The following is a 17,804-nucleotide window of genomic DNA, read 5'->3' on the forward strand; positions in this document are numbered from 1 at the left end:
GCAGGGGACGGGCAGTCACGGACCCGGGTCAGGAGGGGGTCGAGAGCTAACCGGAGCCCAGCAATGGGGCGGAGGGAGCTGGGAGCTGTCGCTTTTACAGCTGGGATGTGTGTGCGTGTTGTGGCCGTTGTGTTGTTGTGAACGTACGAGACTTTTTTTTTTTTTAAGGCTCGGATTGCTGGAGTGAAGGCTGCTTCACTTTTGGGTTCCGCGACCGGGTGTGCATCCAACTTGCTATAGTGTGTTTCTGTGAGTTTCTCTGTGTTTTTAGCTTGAAAACATCCCTCTCTACCCTCCTTTCGCCCGTGACAAGTGAATTGATTTTGAATATATGTGTGTATTAAACTTAACGTCTCACTGGCTTTTAAGTTAGAAATCTACAAGTCATCTTGGTGGTAACCGCCTATGACTGAAAGGGAGGGGGCTAAGGGGAGCCAGCTGTCCCTGGCCCTGGACTTTGTACCATTAAGACAGAGGGTGCCAGAGGGCCATTGCATCTAGAGAAAATCATAAGTTGTTCTTATTTTTATTCTTGGCCATCAGTTAGCTTACCTTTAGCAGAAGTTGTGGTAATAGATTGAGATGGGAGTAGTGTTTTGGGTTGTCTTAAATTTCACAAAAAGATTAGGTACAGTTTGTCTTAGAATAACTTTCTGCTTTCAAACTGGGTAGTTTCGGGATGTTTTGGGTGGTGGAAAGTAAGTTTTTACAGACACTGAATGGGGAGGGGACATTAGGAGGGTGAGACATACAGCCTCAGACTATAGCAGTTTTTATTTGAATTGAATTGGGCAGCCCCAGTTAGTCTTAAGGAAGACAGTAAATGTTTTCAAGCTTTGTTCTTGAAATATGCTTTTTGATTTCCCAAGATATGTTAAGAAATGTCCATAATGTGTGTAAAGAACCTAGAAGTTGTAGCAGCCAATAGGATCCCTGAGGCCTTAAGTGTTCAAAGTAGCATTTTATAATTAGGGACTAGTCTCTGACAAGATTGAAGTGGGCTCTTGGCTCCACTCAACCCCTGGAGGACAGTCCACCTGAGAGCCTCTTCATTGTTTTGCTGAAGGGGGTGAAGGAGGTAGTTGCTCAGCTAACCAGAAGGCATGCCTCACTCTAGGAGCTCCTCCCATTGCTCCCACTTTTTATAGCAGTCTATTCTGATTTGCGCAAGCGAGGGTGTGCTGTGAGGGTGAAAATACCCATCGGAAGACCCAGCTTCTGGCCTGAGCAAGAATAGCTTGTTCATGGATCTCTGCTTTCCTGTTAATTTTATCAGTTTCTTTGTAGAAAAAGGAGAGACGTGTGTTAGAAAGTTTTCCTTCAGCCTCATTGATTTACTTAGAGAAATTAACACGTTAATGTAAAGTTGTTTATGTTGTTCATCAAGTTTGGAAGCCCTGAAAATAATTTTTACTTACCCCCAACTCCTAATTAAAATGTACATAACCATGTTGCTGTCAAGTGAGAAATTCAATGAAATGCATTTGACAGCCATTTTTTTTTTTTTTTTTTTTTTTTGACAGTCTGTTCCTTGCTTTATTACAACAGGTAGGAGAGAGGACTCACATTTTATAATACCAACCAAGTGTACAACAAGAGGTGTCCTAAGGAACAGTGTTATTGTCAGGCAAGTGTTACAGCTTCTTAGGTAACAGCTGCTCAGTCTTGTTTCCTTTTAAGAATTAAGAGAAGGATATTAATTCAGATTTTGAAATTCTTTAGGCTCCTGTTTCCTGAATTGTCCCCCTTGGAAGCTTTTTTAGCGAGAAACTGAAATATAAATTTTACCCAGTTGCCACACACTGAATTACTAATAATGAGCATAGAAAAAAGTAAAAATTTTGCTATTTTTTTTTAAAGATTTTATTTATTTATTTGACAGAGAGTGAGACAGCGAGAGAGGGAACACAAGCAGGGGAAGTGGGAGAGGGAGAAGCAGGCTTCCCACGGAGCAGGGAGCCAGATTTGGGGCTCCATCCCAGGACCCTGTGATCATGACCTGAGCCGAAGGCAGAAGCCCAACGACTAAGCCACCCAGGCACCCCAAAATTTTGTTATTTTAAAACTCATTCAAATTTATGTAACAACTGATACTTTTGGCATCCCCTATTTTAAATAACGCTCCAGTGGCCGAATAAAAGTACAACAGTACTCTAGAAAGACACATACACAAAACATAAAAAAGGTATGGGGGAGGTCAAAAATACAGACAGACGCATAAAGCTTTTTTTTTTGTCAAAGTAGCATACTACAAATTATCAGTATCAAATTATACTACAAGGCTACCCTCTGTCAAAGGATTTTACACTTTAACTCAGAAAGGTAAAAGCTACAACAGAAGCTTTTTGAGTTTGTTTTTTTGCTGTGGTTTCTTGCTAAAGAACACTAGTAAAAGCATGGAGCTTTATTTTATATTTCATTTATATCAGAAAAATCAAGATCACTGTCAATATTATATGTAGATTAAAAACGTGGAGATAAATATGGTATTTAGGAGTGTGAACTTTAATTCACTTGTAGAATTGTTTTAAAACTTTGTTGCTACAGAAATTTCATATTTGTTGTTATGGAATATCCTGTAGGGGATGGCTCTAGTTGCAGTAGTTTCTTGGCCAAGGACAGAAAGAGAAAGAGAGAGGTCTCTTTGATTACTGAATCCAAAGATCACGTATATGCTAAAGGCACCAGAGGGCAAGCTTTGGCTTTCAGTGAAAAGTGGCCTTGCAGGAAGGGTAACGCCCACCTTCATAGGTCTTTCCATTAATTAATACTGACCAACAGAACATACAAAATTCTGCGGCCACTTGCATATGGATAAACGATAATTTTCTGCCTACTGTTGATACCATTACTTAAACAAATGATGGAAACCCATAAGCTAGGACTTCTGCTTAAAAAGTATGTGGATATTTAATATAGTTTTAATATTCTCGAAGGAAACAGCTACTAACCAACGTTGGCATGTCTTTAAAAAAAAAAAATGTCTCCAGTGGCCAGTGCAATTGGTATGAAAAGCAAACTTCTGCCCTCTGTGCAGATGCTGGGAAACCCTGTGAACAGAACTGTCCCCTGGAGCGCCCATCACTCATTGTGTGGAGCAGTGTCTTTCTCCATGAGCACTGTGTCGCAGTTCATTCTTTGTATGAATCTGTGAATGGCATATGTCAGGCCAATAAGACGACATTCCTATTCTGGGTAATAAATAGATGCCTTGTGGGGTTTTTTTGTTTTTTTTTTTTTTCTTGAAGATCATGAGACAAACAAAACATGCTTGGCTGTCTAAAAATTTTCATTGAAACACAAATAAAAATTTCAAAATAAAAACATCACATTATCTTTGAAAAACATATGACTTTTAACAGGACGAAACAAACGCTTATCATTTGAACGAAGCACTTCATATAGACAATGCAAACTCCCTTTTGAAAATTCTGCTCTCATTGTGGTCTGAGGGCTCCAAAAGCTGGAAAGGCTCATCTGTCTCCTCTTAGGGTCTTCTGTCCCTCATCTGAACTTAATTGGAAATACCTGCCAGGATTCACTGACACAAACATCACAATTTGATTTATGTAGTTTAGAAGCCGAGGATCACATAAGCCGTATTCTGTACCCAGGGCCACTCTCAGTTCTGAATGGAGTCGGCATCTGCTCGCCTGTCTGGCCTCCCCTTACACTTGCACGCTGCGTGTGCAGTGCTGGCCCTGCCTCTGAGCGGGGACGGCCGAACAAGGGGTGAGTGTGCCCGGCCCGGCCCCACCCTGAGTGGAGTGAGCTCTGCGGATGTGTGGGGTGGGGGCTGGAGGGAGGAGAGTGGAGGGCAGGTCTGGAGCCACCGTGCAACTGCTACAGCAGGTCTGACTAGTTTTAGGTGCCCAAAGGCAGCTTTGTTTCTCTAGTGACTCCAGGTAGCAGCAAACCTAAGTTCTTAAAACTAATTCATGTCTGACTTACTATCTTTTTGTCTCTCTGCAAAAACCTGTAACTTTGCGGAGTTACCAAGTGGTTCTAAGGTTTTTGCTTTCACAGTCTTCATAGGCGGTTAACTGACAAGAAGCCCCTAAACCAAGCATTTTTTGTGGTTCTAGGGAGTTTCATGTAAAATAGTGAAGGGGAAGGGATTCTGGCTCATCAGGGCATTTTATGTATGAACACTCATGTTTGTAGTGGGCTGTGTGAATCTGTTGAACAAAAGTAGAAAGAACGACCTGAATGTGCCAGGGCCAGAAAGTTACATGCGGATGTTCCACTTGCTGCAGATCAACCTTTAGCTCCTTGCTCTCCTCTCCTGGCTGGCTGCTTATCATTCCCCGCCACGCCGCAGCTCCTGGGGCTTCGAGCAGGGCTGCCGGAGTACCCCACCCTGGTGTTCAGAAGTGTTGCCTGAGTTAAACTTGGGGAATCTGAAAGTCCCAAGGTCATCTCTACACCAGAACAGGTTTGCATAAAATTCTAGCCAGGCTAACGAGATAATGACGTGGCGACTGTTTTAAACTGATCCTCCCTGAGTGGTTCTCCCATTCTGTAATAACACATGATACAGATTTGCCTTTCAGATTTCTCTCCTTTTTGGAGGAGGGAACCTCCATGTGCATGTGTACTTCTGTGTCTTCCCTGCTGTCATAGAGAAGCGGTCCGGCAGAGGAATTTGAGCTCTGTGGTCTGCAGCTGAAGAAGAAATTTTTGTGCTGCCTCTCTGCTGGTCATGAAATTGCTGATGGTCTCTTCTGAGTAGCTTTTAAAGCAGGCTGACTTTTAAAAAATATTTTTTACCACATCCAGAAATGGAAAATAAAATAGATTCACCTGATGATGATTGCTAGCGGTCTAAGGGTAGCTGGTTTACAAATTCAAAGTGTGGATTCTTCAAGTAGCACCTGCCTTCTTGCCTCTGAAACTCCTGTTTAATTAAACTCCTGTTTAATTAAAGATATAATTTTATTTTATACAGATGCATTCTAACAAATTACATTTGCCTGTTTTAGTGTGACTGTTTTATAGATCTGATGGCCCTCTTTTTAAAAAAATACAAAAAACTGTCACTTACTTTTGGCAAAAAGCATTTGGTTTCTACCCTAAGCCTTTCATGCCCGCTGACATTGTTTATTACGGGTCTCTAATGTGAGGGGAAAAACAAGGTATCTTTGGGGAAAAGACGCTACAGGAGGATTGAAACCAGAATCCCATCCAAGCAATTATAAATACAGGAGAAAAAAATATTTTCATTATGCATGGGAATGGGGGTGGGGCAAGGCTGGCTACCCTTTACAGGCACATTATCTTAAGGGAAAGAAAGAAATTAAAATCTAAGAACTTTTTTCCTTAATTGATTATGAGTCTTTAGATTCAGCATGTTAAAGATGTTCCTGACACCAAATTAGTATGAATTAGCATCATAATTTAAATGATTATAAAGGTTTATATTTACGAAGTTTCAAATGGAAAGATGGGTGATAATAGTTGTTTATGGACATTATTATGGAACATACAACAACATAGAACCTCAACTTGTAATTTGAGTAGAAAAAATTTCAGCAAGGTAGTTACACAGTAAGTGGTTTCATTATCTCTCTAAGGTTAACTTTGTTACATTTTACAGTTAAATGGCTCCTCCCCGGTATCCTTTATGAAGTTTTCCCAAATAACTGCCTGAAGCCATTATCTGTTCAGTGTGGAATTAGTTTCCTGTTCTTAAGAGGCAATAGGATTATTGAAGGCTTTTCAATACTGGTAAAATTGAGACTAACTCACTGTGTGGTTGGGAGTTCACTTTAGGACCCCCACCGGCAATTTTGAACTGTTGGCTTCTCCGAGTCCTCACCTTATGACTTGGGTTTGTATGTTTGTTGTTGTTGTTGTGTGTTCTCACTTCAGGAATTCTCCAAGGGTTTTAACCATGGTTTTTGAAACATCATTGTTACTTATACACAGGCAGCAGCGTTTTCTACTACAGTATTTTCAGAGTTTGAATCATAACATAACATAGTTTAGTTTGGGCTTGGCAAGGCCCTTGGCTTGCTTAGCACTGTCCTGTGTAGACTGTAATTTGGGAACAATCTCGGAAGTGTGTATACTTTGAGAGATCTATAGGTAGAATTGCAATAATCAGACTTCAGGCGCGCCTTATTGCTCTGCTGCGCCCCCTTGTGGCTGGATGTGATGTGCTGTCTTTCAGAGTTTGAAAAGAGTTGACTTGTGCTGGGCATGCTTGTTTACATGGAGCATTAATGGCTTTCTTCTGTGTAAACTAATCAAGTTAATAGAATAGTTCTCGCTGAGAGTGTAAATAATTTATTGTTCTTATTTGATTTTTCGAAATCGTAGCATTTTAAACATATGTATTGACGTGTTCTGTGTGTTTTTAACTTTTTATTATGGAAAATTCAAAACACTCAAAAGTAAAGGAAGAGTGTAATGCATCCCCTTATACTTATTACTCAGTTTCAGTAGTTGTCAACATTTTGTCAATTTTGTTTCATCCACATGGCCAGTTTTTTTCTAGAGGATTTGAAAGCAAATCCAGGCCTCATATATTATGTTTTTGTTAAACTTAAGTTCGGAATCTGTATATTTCTGCTCGATCTTTTACTTTAAGGGTGTGGTGCTTTTAGCCAGAATCCTTAGGTAAAATGAAGTAATTGTTAGCATTTCCACTGTCTTTGGAAGAAGGCGACTGGTGTCCCTAGCTTCTTAAAAGTTAGCTTTAAAACCTAAAATTTCCAGCTGGTAGAGGAACCAGTAAGACAGGATATTAGAAACATTTTATACTACTTAACAGTTACATTCTAAAAAGCCCCTTTTTCTTTCCAGATGTTTATTAACAAGGCCATAGTATAGTCCAAAGAAATATTTACTTGAAACATTCTCTCCCAGAATTTGAGTCTGGTTTGCCTACTAAATGCAGTTAGTTGTCAACGTTTAAATTTTTCCTTTTCTTTTTCCAAGAGAAAAGATGAATTTGACAAACCAACAGTGTCTGAAACGATCTTCGGTTTAATGGAAGCATGGAAGTAAAAATCCTGAGAGGGAAAGCTAGAGTTTCTTGAAACGTGGACTTTAGAAGACATTCTGAAACCGTAAAAGTTTTTTGTTTTTATTTTTATTTTTTTTAGTTGAGTTAGAGGTGGCCTTCCTGGCCGAATTTTGGTTTTATCTGTAGGCTGTAAGGCGCTGTCAGGACAGCAGGGAGGACTGTTCCCTGGGTCTCCGTGGAAATGCAGGGTGTGACGGGCAGCGAGCAGCCGGTGCGGTGCCCTGCGGCCCCGAGCCCCCGGCGCAGCGGGGAGAGCCGGGTGGAGGCGCCGCCGCGAGCGTGGTGTCGGGTTACAGCTGCGGAATAGCGCCCGAGCGCGCCTAACTGGCTTCATCTAGTGCCTGGCTTCATAATTACATTGCTGATTTGTTAGGGAAGGCTTTGTCTTACTTACCAATTAGCATGGATGTTACTGCAGGAACCTCATCCTGGATGAGCTTTGGTTTTTGTTTTGTTTTGTTTTGTTTTGTTTTGTTTTAAAAAAAAAAAAACCTTTCCCGAGGCAGGCAACTTTAGGGGTTCTGTTACTAACACTCCCCGCTGTCTTCTGGGAGTCCTTACCCAGTCTGTAAATAAGCAGACAGGCTTTCTCCCCGTTGGAATTTTGCCCCTGTTTCTGCCATTCCCCGAGGCCAGAGGCAGTCACTTTGGGGTCTGAAGGCAGCCTTTGGGAGGGCTGATTCCACACCCCCCCCCTTCCTGCACCCTCCAGATCTCCCCCACCCATGCCACCACCCACTCCCGCATTCGGGGGTCTGTCCCCACTGCGAGGAGCAGCATGGCACGTGGCACAGCCGTGGGTGGTGAGCCTTTGGAGGACTGGGCCTGTTTCTGTTCGCTGTTTCTGTGATCCTGCCCCCCCAACCCCCAACCCCCCCACCTACCACGTCCTTTTCAGGGTGGCCTTTTTGTTCTCCGGGTGTGTTTTGTTGTTACTTGGGGGAGGGAGGGTGTTAGAAGCATAGACATTATCAGATTTCTGAGCCCTGTGTGTTTTTTAAAGTGTAATATTTTAACAGTGTAGAAAGTTGTCTAAGCAAATGTGGCTTCCCCCAACTGAAGTTGGATCGGGCTTTTCCTTCCTGCCTGGGAGTTGCTGTGTGACAGTCTGACAGTGGGAAGAACCATTTCTCAGAGTTCTGCTCTGTGGCTGCTGGGAGGTGTCCTCTCTTAGGCACAGAAGCTCTCTGTTTGGACCACCTCAAAAACAGGATCCAGAATGCATCTTAAGGCAAGTATATGGGGTGCGGAGAAGAGAAATGAGAATATTCCGTGTCTCAGAAGTTGTCTCAGAGCCAGTTCTCTGGCCGGCCTCTCTCTGGGTCTTGGAAGTCTGTCACACACACAATAATTTTGCCAGGGGCACTCCTTCCTTCTACCACTACCCCCAAAAGAAACTGAAAGAATGTGTGTGTTTCCACTTAAAGGGCTGTGGGTTTTGGCAGCACAGGACGTCAGATGAGGAAATAGCCCCTGCTAGCCTTTTTGAAGACACTTGTCACACATTTTCTCTTAGCTTCTTTTTTCTTCAAATGAGGTTGATGCATGAGGACAAACCATTGTTCTGAATTTTTGGCATCGCTGTAAATGTCTCATTTTTATGATTTTTAGTGTCAGCATGGGTACTTCTGTGCCCTTCAGCAGCCAGTGGTCACCTTGAAGGATGTAGTGAAGAGATTAGGGATATGGCTTCCCCAAGCTCCGCTTTGAACTGGGAGCCTTTATCTTGAGAGCTAATAACTAGTGTTTTTAAAAACATTTTTATTAAAGTACAGCATGCATACAGACACGTGCATAGATCCTAAGTGTACAGGCCGCTGACCAGCTCCCCAGAAGCCGTGCTCCCCCGTAGCTACCCTTCCCTGACTGCAGACACCGGGGCTTCACTCTGCCTCGTTAACTGACTTTTAAAACATGTCACTTAATCGTGAAGCCCGTTACACTCCCGAGAAGGGAAAACAGTGGCTTTCTAGTTTTTATTTACTGGTACAAAAGGACATTGGAACAGGCTCTTGAAAATGTACACAAGCTATGAACCAGTTGGGCCTTGAGGTGTTTTGAAGTAATGATTTACATCCTTTTTTTGACCAGCACATAGAAAGCCAGAAAGTCAGCCCTCACGGTGGGCTGAGGAGGCTTCCCATTCAGGCCCCCACAGGAGCCAGCAGGGATGCTGCCCACAAGAGTAGCACTGCCCCCCGCGGGCCTGTCTGTGGGAGGCCACAGAGGGCTGGGGAGAGCCTGCAGGTTAAAGCAATGGCTTGTGGCGGGAGGGGGAGATGACAGAAGTAGTAGTTTGCAAAAGTAGATTTAATATTCTTACTTTAAATATAACACTTATTTTTGACAGTTCAAATAGCATTAAAGGAGAGTTTTTTTTAAGGCATAGCTTTTAAAAAGTTGAAAAACATTGAGTTAAAGAGAACTTTCTGATTGTTTTTTTTTTAAAGTTTGCATTTTTTCCTTAATGCCTTAACAGTATAAAAGCTATGAAATGTTAGCCTTTTAACGCTTAGGTAACGCGTAGGTACTGTTTCAGTTCCTTTGTGGATGCTGGGCTTAAGGCCTCACTACCTTGCACCCTAAGATCCTAGCAAGAAGAGGGGCGCCTGGGTGGCTCAGCCATTAAGCGTCTGCCTTCGGCTCAGGTCGTGATCTCAGGGTCCTGGGATCGAGCCCCACATCGGGCTCCCTGCTCGGTGGGAGGCCTGCTTCTCCCTCTCCCACTCCCCCTGCTTGTGTTCCCTCTCTCGCTGTGTCTCTCTCTCTGTCAAATAAATAAATAAAATCTTTAAAAAAAAAAAAAAAAAGATCCTAGCAAGAAGAATCTGGGTCCCACTGAGCCAGTGGGATCTGATGTATCAGGCTGAGAAGCTGGGCTTTACCATTAAAATTGAGCTGAAGACACCTTAATTCTGCAGAGAGCTTTTTTTTTTTTAATGTCAGTTGTCAGTTGCCATTGCAAAAACTCTGTTCATTTCTTTTTTTTTTTTTTTTTTCCCTTACTTGCTTAGACACAAATAGAGAAGACCTTTGGACCCAAGATTAATTGGGTAAAAATATCCACAGGCTTAAACATGAAATGGCCGGATGGGGAAAAGAGGAAGTTGTGGTTCTCAAAATAGGGTCCCCACACCAGTATTACCTGGAAACCTGGAAATGCCTTCTCGGGTCCCACGCTAGACCTGCTGAATGAGAATCTTGGGGGTAGGGGGTCAGCATTCTGTGTTAGAAGCCCTTGAGGTGAGTCGGGTACTCGCCCAAGTTTGAGAAGTGTGACAGGCATTCACGAGACAGCCTTCTGAGCTAAGGCTTCCCTGCCCACCGGATGTGCCTCAGTCCCATCACTTTGCCTTGAGGACGTCCTGCCCTGTACAGCTGTCACCTCTGAGGTCTGTTCAGTTCTCCTCTTTCTCAGACCCTCCCTCCCATGCACAGTTCACACTCAGGGACAAAGACACACACATCTCTGTGTCTTACAGTTCCCTGGCTGTCCCTCAGAGTCTGTCCTCATTCTTTCCATTTACCATTCATTTAGTCAGCAACTATTTATGGGGCATCTTCTGTGTGTCCGGGACTGCCCTGTCCTGAGGATACAGAGATGAATGAGACAGAGTCTGTGCCCTCACCGGGCTTACCGTCTGGATTAGGAAACAGGCCTTAAGAGACAATCCCACCTTAAATTTAAATCTCAAATCCTATCTCCAAAAGTCTCTCCTGATCACCCCAGCCCATAATAACCTCTCAGACGCCTTGCTATGGGGAGTCACTCAGAATCTGGAAGTGCAGGGGCGCCTAGGTGGCTCAGTTGGGTGAGTAGCTGACTCTTGATTTCGGCTCAGGTCGTGATCTCAGGGTCCTGGAATCAGCCCCACATCCAGCTCCAGGCTCAGTGGGGAGTCCGCTTGAAGATTCTCTCCCTCTCTGCCTCTCCGCACGCCACCCCCCCAGCCCCGCTCTCTCTCTCTCAAATAAATAAATAAATCTTAAAAAAAAAAGAAATCTGGAAGTGCCAACCTTCCGATAGTGAAGTAATATAGGCCCCTATGTTTCTGGTCCTTTTTCTTAGGAATGTTCTGGTGACCCTTTGTTACTTTTGATCATTTGCCCAAGCAGATTGTAGCTTTTGAGGGCAGGGTCCTTTCTGATGAAAGTTGTGCAATTGAAAGCCAGGTTTGGTATGTAGAGTTGTATTTAGGATTAAACTTCCTAGAAAACTCCAGAAGAGAAGTTTTCATTTCTATTGCTACCCATGAGTTTTGCTCTTTATTTTCAAAGCTCAGTTTGCTGTAGTAAATACTTGCTAAAATTTATGTTAAGAAAATTAGGATGCTAGGAGTTTGTTTCTAACAGGTTTATTGGAAAGAAGGGTATTTTATCGTGAACCTTATATTAAGAACCCCCAAATATCCAAGAGACATGCCTGTGGTTAGCTTTAGACTCCTTTTTGGAGGGGCAGAAAAGGGAGGAAGCAACCACCTCCTTTCTCCATGTGGGGGTTCTCTAACCAGCCCTGAAGTTCAGGGTCCGTTTTGGATCTTTGACTGAAAAACTGGGTAGAAGACCTGTGCTTTGAACTGAACCAAGCCAAGAGAGGAGACAAAGAGGGGTGTCAGGTCTCAGGAGGGCCTAGAAGTCACACTTGTCACACGCCCCTCCCTTCCGCGAACTGCAGGTCCATTGTCCTCATGCAGGTTCCACAGCCAGGGCCTCTGAGGCAGGAACAGCGGAACACCCCCTTCTCCAGTGTTACCTTGAAGCCCCAGTGAGCCCCAGCTGCTGCTTCAGCTTTTAAAAGGTCACGTGCTTCTCCAATCTCTGGCTTTAAAGAGCTATTGTTACTTTGTTAGCTTGCCTGAGGAAAGAGGCTTCTGAGGAGCTGCTGACCAGCCGAGATCCAGGCCCAGAGACACCACTGGCTTTTTGCCCTCAGGTTCTTGAGTGGCGTGTCTTGTCTTTGTGGACCGTGCCCTGCTCCAGGAGGTGGTCATTAACACCCGCCCTGAGGGTGAGAGTTCTCCTCTGCTGAACGTGCTCAGTGGGAACACTTGACTCAGACGATGTGTTAGGCAAACTCTGGAAAAACTTTAACCTTTAAAAAAGTGTTTAGGGGCGCCTGGGCGGCTCAGTCTTTAGGCGTCTGCCTTCGGCTCAGGTAATGGTCCCAGGGTCCTGGGATCGAGCCCCGCATCGGGCTCCCTGCTCGGCGGGAAGCCTGCTTCTCCCTCTCCCACTCCCTCTGCTTGTGTTCCCTCTCTCGCTGTGTCTCTCTCTGTCAAATAAATAAATAAAATCTTTAAAGTGTTTAAGGTCTTAAAATGTGGACTTATTATGTTGCATTTTATTCCTTTCTGTACAGATCTCGATAGAACCGGGATTACAAGTCAGGATCGTGTGCGTTTTGCAGTCTCACTGGGGGTGTGGAGCCAGTTTTGCCTCATAAAATGCTGTAGAGAAATGAAGGCAAACCTGCTTTGAGACACTCTCTCATGGCTTCCTCGGTACACATTTGAAAAGCATCCAAGCTTCGATCTGTCTATCCCGCTCACAAATTTTGCCTACAAGGGTCCTCCTCCTTCCCCTTCCAGCATTACAACATCTTATCAGGCTGTTCCTAAATCATTGGGATTATCACACAGCTATGACCAGCTGGATCATTCTAGTTGGAAATTAAATGCTTCTCACATTGAAATCTCTTCCAAAACATCGCCACCGATCTCCTTCAGCTGTGGGAGTTCTGCTAAATGCCTAGTACTTCATGCTTGGTAAATAGTCAAGTTTTATCGATTCAGTGGTAATTTCTAGAGAAGTAATCCTTATTGAGAAAGTTATTGAGAGTCCTATTGTTTATTCTGGCAACAACTCTTTAAAAGACAACCCTATATCGATGACTTACAAGAAAAGTCTATACTGTCTTAGCTACTCCCTCTCCCCCAGAAAACCAATAAAAATCCCAAGTGGCAGTGAGCTTACTAGGTTGTGTTTAGTTGTTATTTGTTTTTGGTTTACATTTGGGGACAGTGCTTCTCAAACTTTTTGTGATGAAGAACCATCTTGTTTGTTTGTTCCTTCTTCACAGATGAATACTTCAGTAAAATATAAAAATACTAGAGAAATGAAATTAAAGTACAGAGACAAAAATAGAAGCCTCGTTTTCGAAATTAGATTTACAGACATACAGTTACTCTGTAAATTTGCTGTAAATGTTTCTAAATAATCCAGTATCTCTAACTCTTCATGGGCCAGTAACAGTTCACAGACTGGCACCTTCTACAGACCACACTTTGAGCAACACTGTTTTAGGGTGTATTTGTCTGCATTTGTGTCCTCTCACACAGATGTACATGTGTTGGGTACAATTACATTATAACCTATAACATAGACTATCTAACAACTTTATAATGAGAATTAAACGCACTCAGTGAGCTCTTTGGCAAAAGTGAAATTTTCCTAGAAATGAATATTTAGATGCTTAAATTTTAGGCAGATACAAACAGTATAACTGTTTCAAAACACAGTCGTCCAGTAACACTTCTAAGGCATAAAGGCGAAAAAGTGTTTTGTAATGTGAAATGAAATCACCTCCTCTCTGATTCACACTCAAGTTTAAATGAGCACAGATACTTTAGATAGGAAATGTTCTATGCAAAGCATATATACAAATGAGACTTTTTAGAGCACTAAACAGTAGGAGATGTTTTTGTCATGTGAAGTAGTAGATGTAAGAGTTATTACCGCCGTATCTTCCTTGCCTCAGAGAACATTATGGGACTGGTCTTTGGTCCTTGTGATCGACATCCCTTTTCTTAATGTTTCCATGAGGGAAGGCATTCCATACAAGTAACTGCCCCTTTATGAACATTAACAAATCCTCAAGCTGACTCTGACGTTGCTGGGTTGCGGCTATCCTTCTCTCCCGGGGACTGAGGCGTGTGAAGGTAGTCCCTGCAGGTGGAACTCGTGTGCCCTGTGACCCCCTGCATGTTTGTCTGCTTTGGGTGGGGAGGGGCAGCATGGCCTTCCTTAACAAAGTGTCGCAAGGAAGATCTGTGACGTTTTATTATGGTTAGCCTTATTCCTTTAGGATGAGACTCAATTCAAAATGATAATGAGGTATAGAACATGATTTTCAGCCCCTTGCAGACCAGGCTTTATTCATCTGTGGGACTACCCTCTTTTCTGGCAGAGTGCCCAGGACAGCATAGATGCAGAATGAGCAAAATACAAAGGATTGAATGAGGCTCCATGAGAATCAGCTGAAGCAATTCAGTAAAAGGCAAGTCGCTTTTAGGAGAAAAATTGGATAAGTACAAACTACTTGTATATGGAGATATCAATGAGTGAGTGGCACTGAGGAGAGGATTAACACTCGCCTGTGGGTAAGTGCTGCAGAGGTGGGTGGGGGAGTGAGCACAGGCCTGGAGTAATGAGAACCACATCTCCTGGTCTGGACGGCATAAGAACAACTTTTTTGGTTAAATGGTTAGCAAGTGAGGCCTGTGAGGTGAAGGCCAGTGGGCTTGCAGTTGTTCTGTTTAGATGGTAGAAGTTCTGAAAGAAAGGACCACTCTCCAGAAGGTGCAGCCAGCTGAGGGGGTCTTCCCTGAGGCCAGAGCAGGCAAGGAGGCAGCCTAGGCCGGGAGCAGGAGGTGAGGTGGGGCAGGAGTTAAAATTCAAGCCATTCCCAAATGCTCAAGGTCTGAGATATGAGGTGGTTGTTTTTTTGAAATACGTACGTATCTCTGGAATCACAGTAGGTATTTTGTTATGAAATGTCTCACGTACTCAAACAGCAATGCTTATAATCAGAACGGATTACTTTTAAATTCGTCCGCTTAAGTTCAGACCTAACTGTATGCAATCAAATTGAGCCATTGTAACTTGGGCTGGGAAAGCCACATTCCTCCACTTTCTTCTAGGCTGAAAAGCGGTGGCATCTCCATCGCTGTGGTCATTTGACACAGGCCAAGTGCTTCACCACATGTCACCAAACAGGCAGAAAAGCTCTGTGCATAATGAGGAAGGAAAAGGCATTTTGAAAGCACACAGAGTTCTACGAAAATTGTCCATGCCCTCCTCCCCCCTTCTCCACCTTGGTTCTTTTCATCATTCAAGATGTGTTCAAGCTGTAATCTCTGACACCTTTATCTGTTAGGTCATAGCATCGCAAGTGTTTTCTTGGGCGTTAAAAATAAATCTGTTTGGGGGAGGGAAATTGAACCTGCATGGTAATGTTAGGCAAGCGAAGGCAAGCGAACGCAAGCGCACGAGTGGAGAAAGTCAAAATCATGGTTTCCATGGTAACGTTTAACTTGTCTGTGTCGTACACATTTCTCAAGAAATACATTTACCAGACTACCTAGTGTTCAAATTGCTCCGCCAGCATACAAAGGTAGATTTCCCAATGCGCTCGCATTCTAAATCTTCCCCCAACTAATTCATCTCTTCCACCCAACCTTGGGCAAGGAACTGAAGTCCCAACTCCTGACCTCCGAATCAGCGTCTTTTGTAGGGTAGAAATTAGTTTTCATGTGATTAATTCCACTTCCTTCCTTTCTCCTTTGCAGATATATGTTGGGTAAAGGAGAAAAACGTAAGTTTGATGAGCATGAAGATGGGCTGGAAGGCAAAATCATGTCTCCCTCCGATGGTCCATCCAAGGTGTCTTACACCTTACAGCGCCAGACTATCTTCAACATTTCCCTTATGAAACTCTATAACCACAGGCCCCTCACCGAGCCCAGCTTGCAAAAGACCGTTCTGATCAACAACATGTTGCGGCGGATCCAGGAGGAGCTCAAGCAGGAAGGCAGCCTGAGGCCGGTGTTCGCCGCCGCCGCCGCCGCCGCCGCCGCCTCGCCCCCGCCCGACTCGCTGAGCGACAGCTACCGGGAGGCGCCGCCCGCCCTCAGCGCGCCCGCGCCGCCGCCGCCGCCGCCGCCGCCTCCGCCGCCCGCGCTCGCCGGCGACCTCGGAAGCACTACGCCCCCGGAGGTCTGCCTCACGCCCGCCTCGCTGCTCGAGGACCACGACGACGACGCGTTTTGCACTTGCCCGGCCGCGCCGCCCGCGGCTCCTGCCAGACCCTCGGCTCCAGCGCCGCCGCCGGAGAAGGACAGCTTCTCCTCCGCCCTGGACGAGATCGAGGAGCTCTGTCCCACATCTACCTCCCCAGGGGCCGCAGCGGCAGCGCCCGACAGCTCCAGGGCGGGCTCCGGCGCGCCGGGCGTCCCGAGGCCCGACGACCCGAAGCTGATGGACTCTCTGCCCGGGAACTTCGAAATCACGACGTCCACGGGCTTTCTGACGGACTTGACCCTGGACGACATCCTGTTTGCCGACATCGACACGTCCATGTATGACTTCGACCCCTGCACGTCCGCGTCGGGGACGGCCTCCAAGATGGCCCCGGTGTCGGCCGACGACCTCCTCAAGACTCTGGCCCCGTACAGCAGTCAGCCGGTGGCCCCGAGTCAGCCTTTCAAGATGGACCTCACCGAGCTGGACCACATCATGGAGGTGCTGGTCGGCTCCTAAGAGCCCCGGACCGCTGCCTGCGCCGCCCAGACCCTGCGAGTGTCCCCGCACCCCACAGCTCTCCGCACTGTGCATGCACCCTTGCTTGCCTTTTTCAGAGAAAAAGATCGTTTTACACAAGGATCACACTAGTTTTCGCTTTGAGCAGAGTTGGAGTGCCTTCATCCACGTATGACCACTTTTAATACGCTTTTTTGAGTGGTTCTCAGAGACCTACTGCCCTGGAATAGGAAAGAATACATTGGAAGACAATGTTGCTATGCTGAATGACAAAAATAAACAGTTCAAGTGAAGCACAAGGAATAAGTTGGAAAAGCTGTAAATTGCATGTGCATATTTGTCTATTTTTTCTATAAGTTTTATTGCAAGAGGTAAAAAGAGAAAATATATATATATATTATTTAGATAATCTCAGTACCTTTTCTGGCATTTTCGCCCTGTATAGGTTGACTTGGCAATTCAGCCTTTTTAGAGGCATTAACTACTCCTCCTAAGTGTTGCATTTACATGGCTGTTTAGAAACTGCTGCCCAAATTTATTTTATATTTTTGTACAGATTCTGCAGTTTATGATATTGTTTTTCTAAAAACAAATGCTGTTTATACATATGAGATAGCTATTTTGATAGGATTTGCTCACATAGTTCCTGCAAACTTCAGATGTACAAGTTGCACTTGTACTTTTATAGAGTTGTAATGTTTTATATGTGTTTGGTGCAAAGAGAAAATTGGATCAAATTAATCCGCAGTGGATGACCCCCAATGCAAACACACACACACACACACACACATACACACTGCTTTAAGAAAGGGCCAGGCGATATCACACCCAAATTTCACAAGCACCAACCCCCTGGCATGAACACCCGCCAGCACTGTGACTTCCAAAGCCAGAGCCACGTCTGCTCATCAAACTTGCATTAAGCAGTTGGCGGGAGGTGGCCGTGGAGCTTGGGGGGGGGGGGGGGGGGGGGGGAGGGGTTTGAAGTGATGGTTCTCTTTAGCTCCCTCTCTTGAGGGGAAGGCTACCGAATACTCACTGTATTTATGCCAAGTTTGTGCTTTTAGTTGTTCTTATTTTTTTAAACAGAAACCCAAATCTTTCCCTTTTGGCATAATTTTTACAATGACCTGAAATTTTACACGAGAACAAAATTTTCTGAAAAGTAACCGACCTCCTCGGTTAGGGCTCACAAGGAAGAAACTACCCCAGAAGGCATCCACTGTGTTGCTCAATT

At 44.5% G+C, this 17,804-nt stretch overlaps 1 protein-coding gene across 2 annotated transcripts in view; it reads left to right on the plus strand.

Moving 5' to 3' along the window:
* SERTAD2 (SERTA domain containing 2) overlaps positions 1–17,517 on the plus strand; it is a 108,417-nt gene extending 90,900 nt beyond the window's left edge. For both annotated transcript variants that reach the window (XM_032410844.1, XM_032410843.1), the window contains exon 2: positions 15,598–17,517. In XM_032410844.1, the coding sequence (XP_032266735.1) occupies positions 15,602–16,567 (966 nt within the window). In that variant the 5' untranslated portion in view covers positions 15,598–15,601 and the 3' untranslated portion in view covers positions 16,568–17,517. The remainder of the gene's footprint in view (positions 1–15,597) is intronic.
* The last annotated feature ends 287 nt before the right edge of the window (positions 17,518–17,804 follow it).

This window comes from Phoca vitulina, unplaced genomic scaffold (assembly GCF_004348235.1).
Source record: "Phoca vitulina isolate PV1807 unplaced genomic scaffold, GSC_HSeal_1.0 scaffold12, whole genome shotgun sequence".
NCBI classification, from domain to species: domain Eukaryota; kingdom Metazoa; phylum Chordata; class Mammalia; order Carnivora; family Phocidae; genus Phoca; species Phoca vitulina.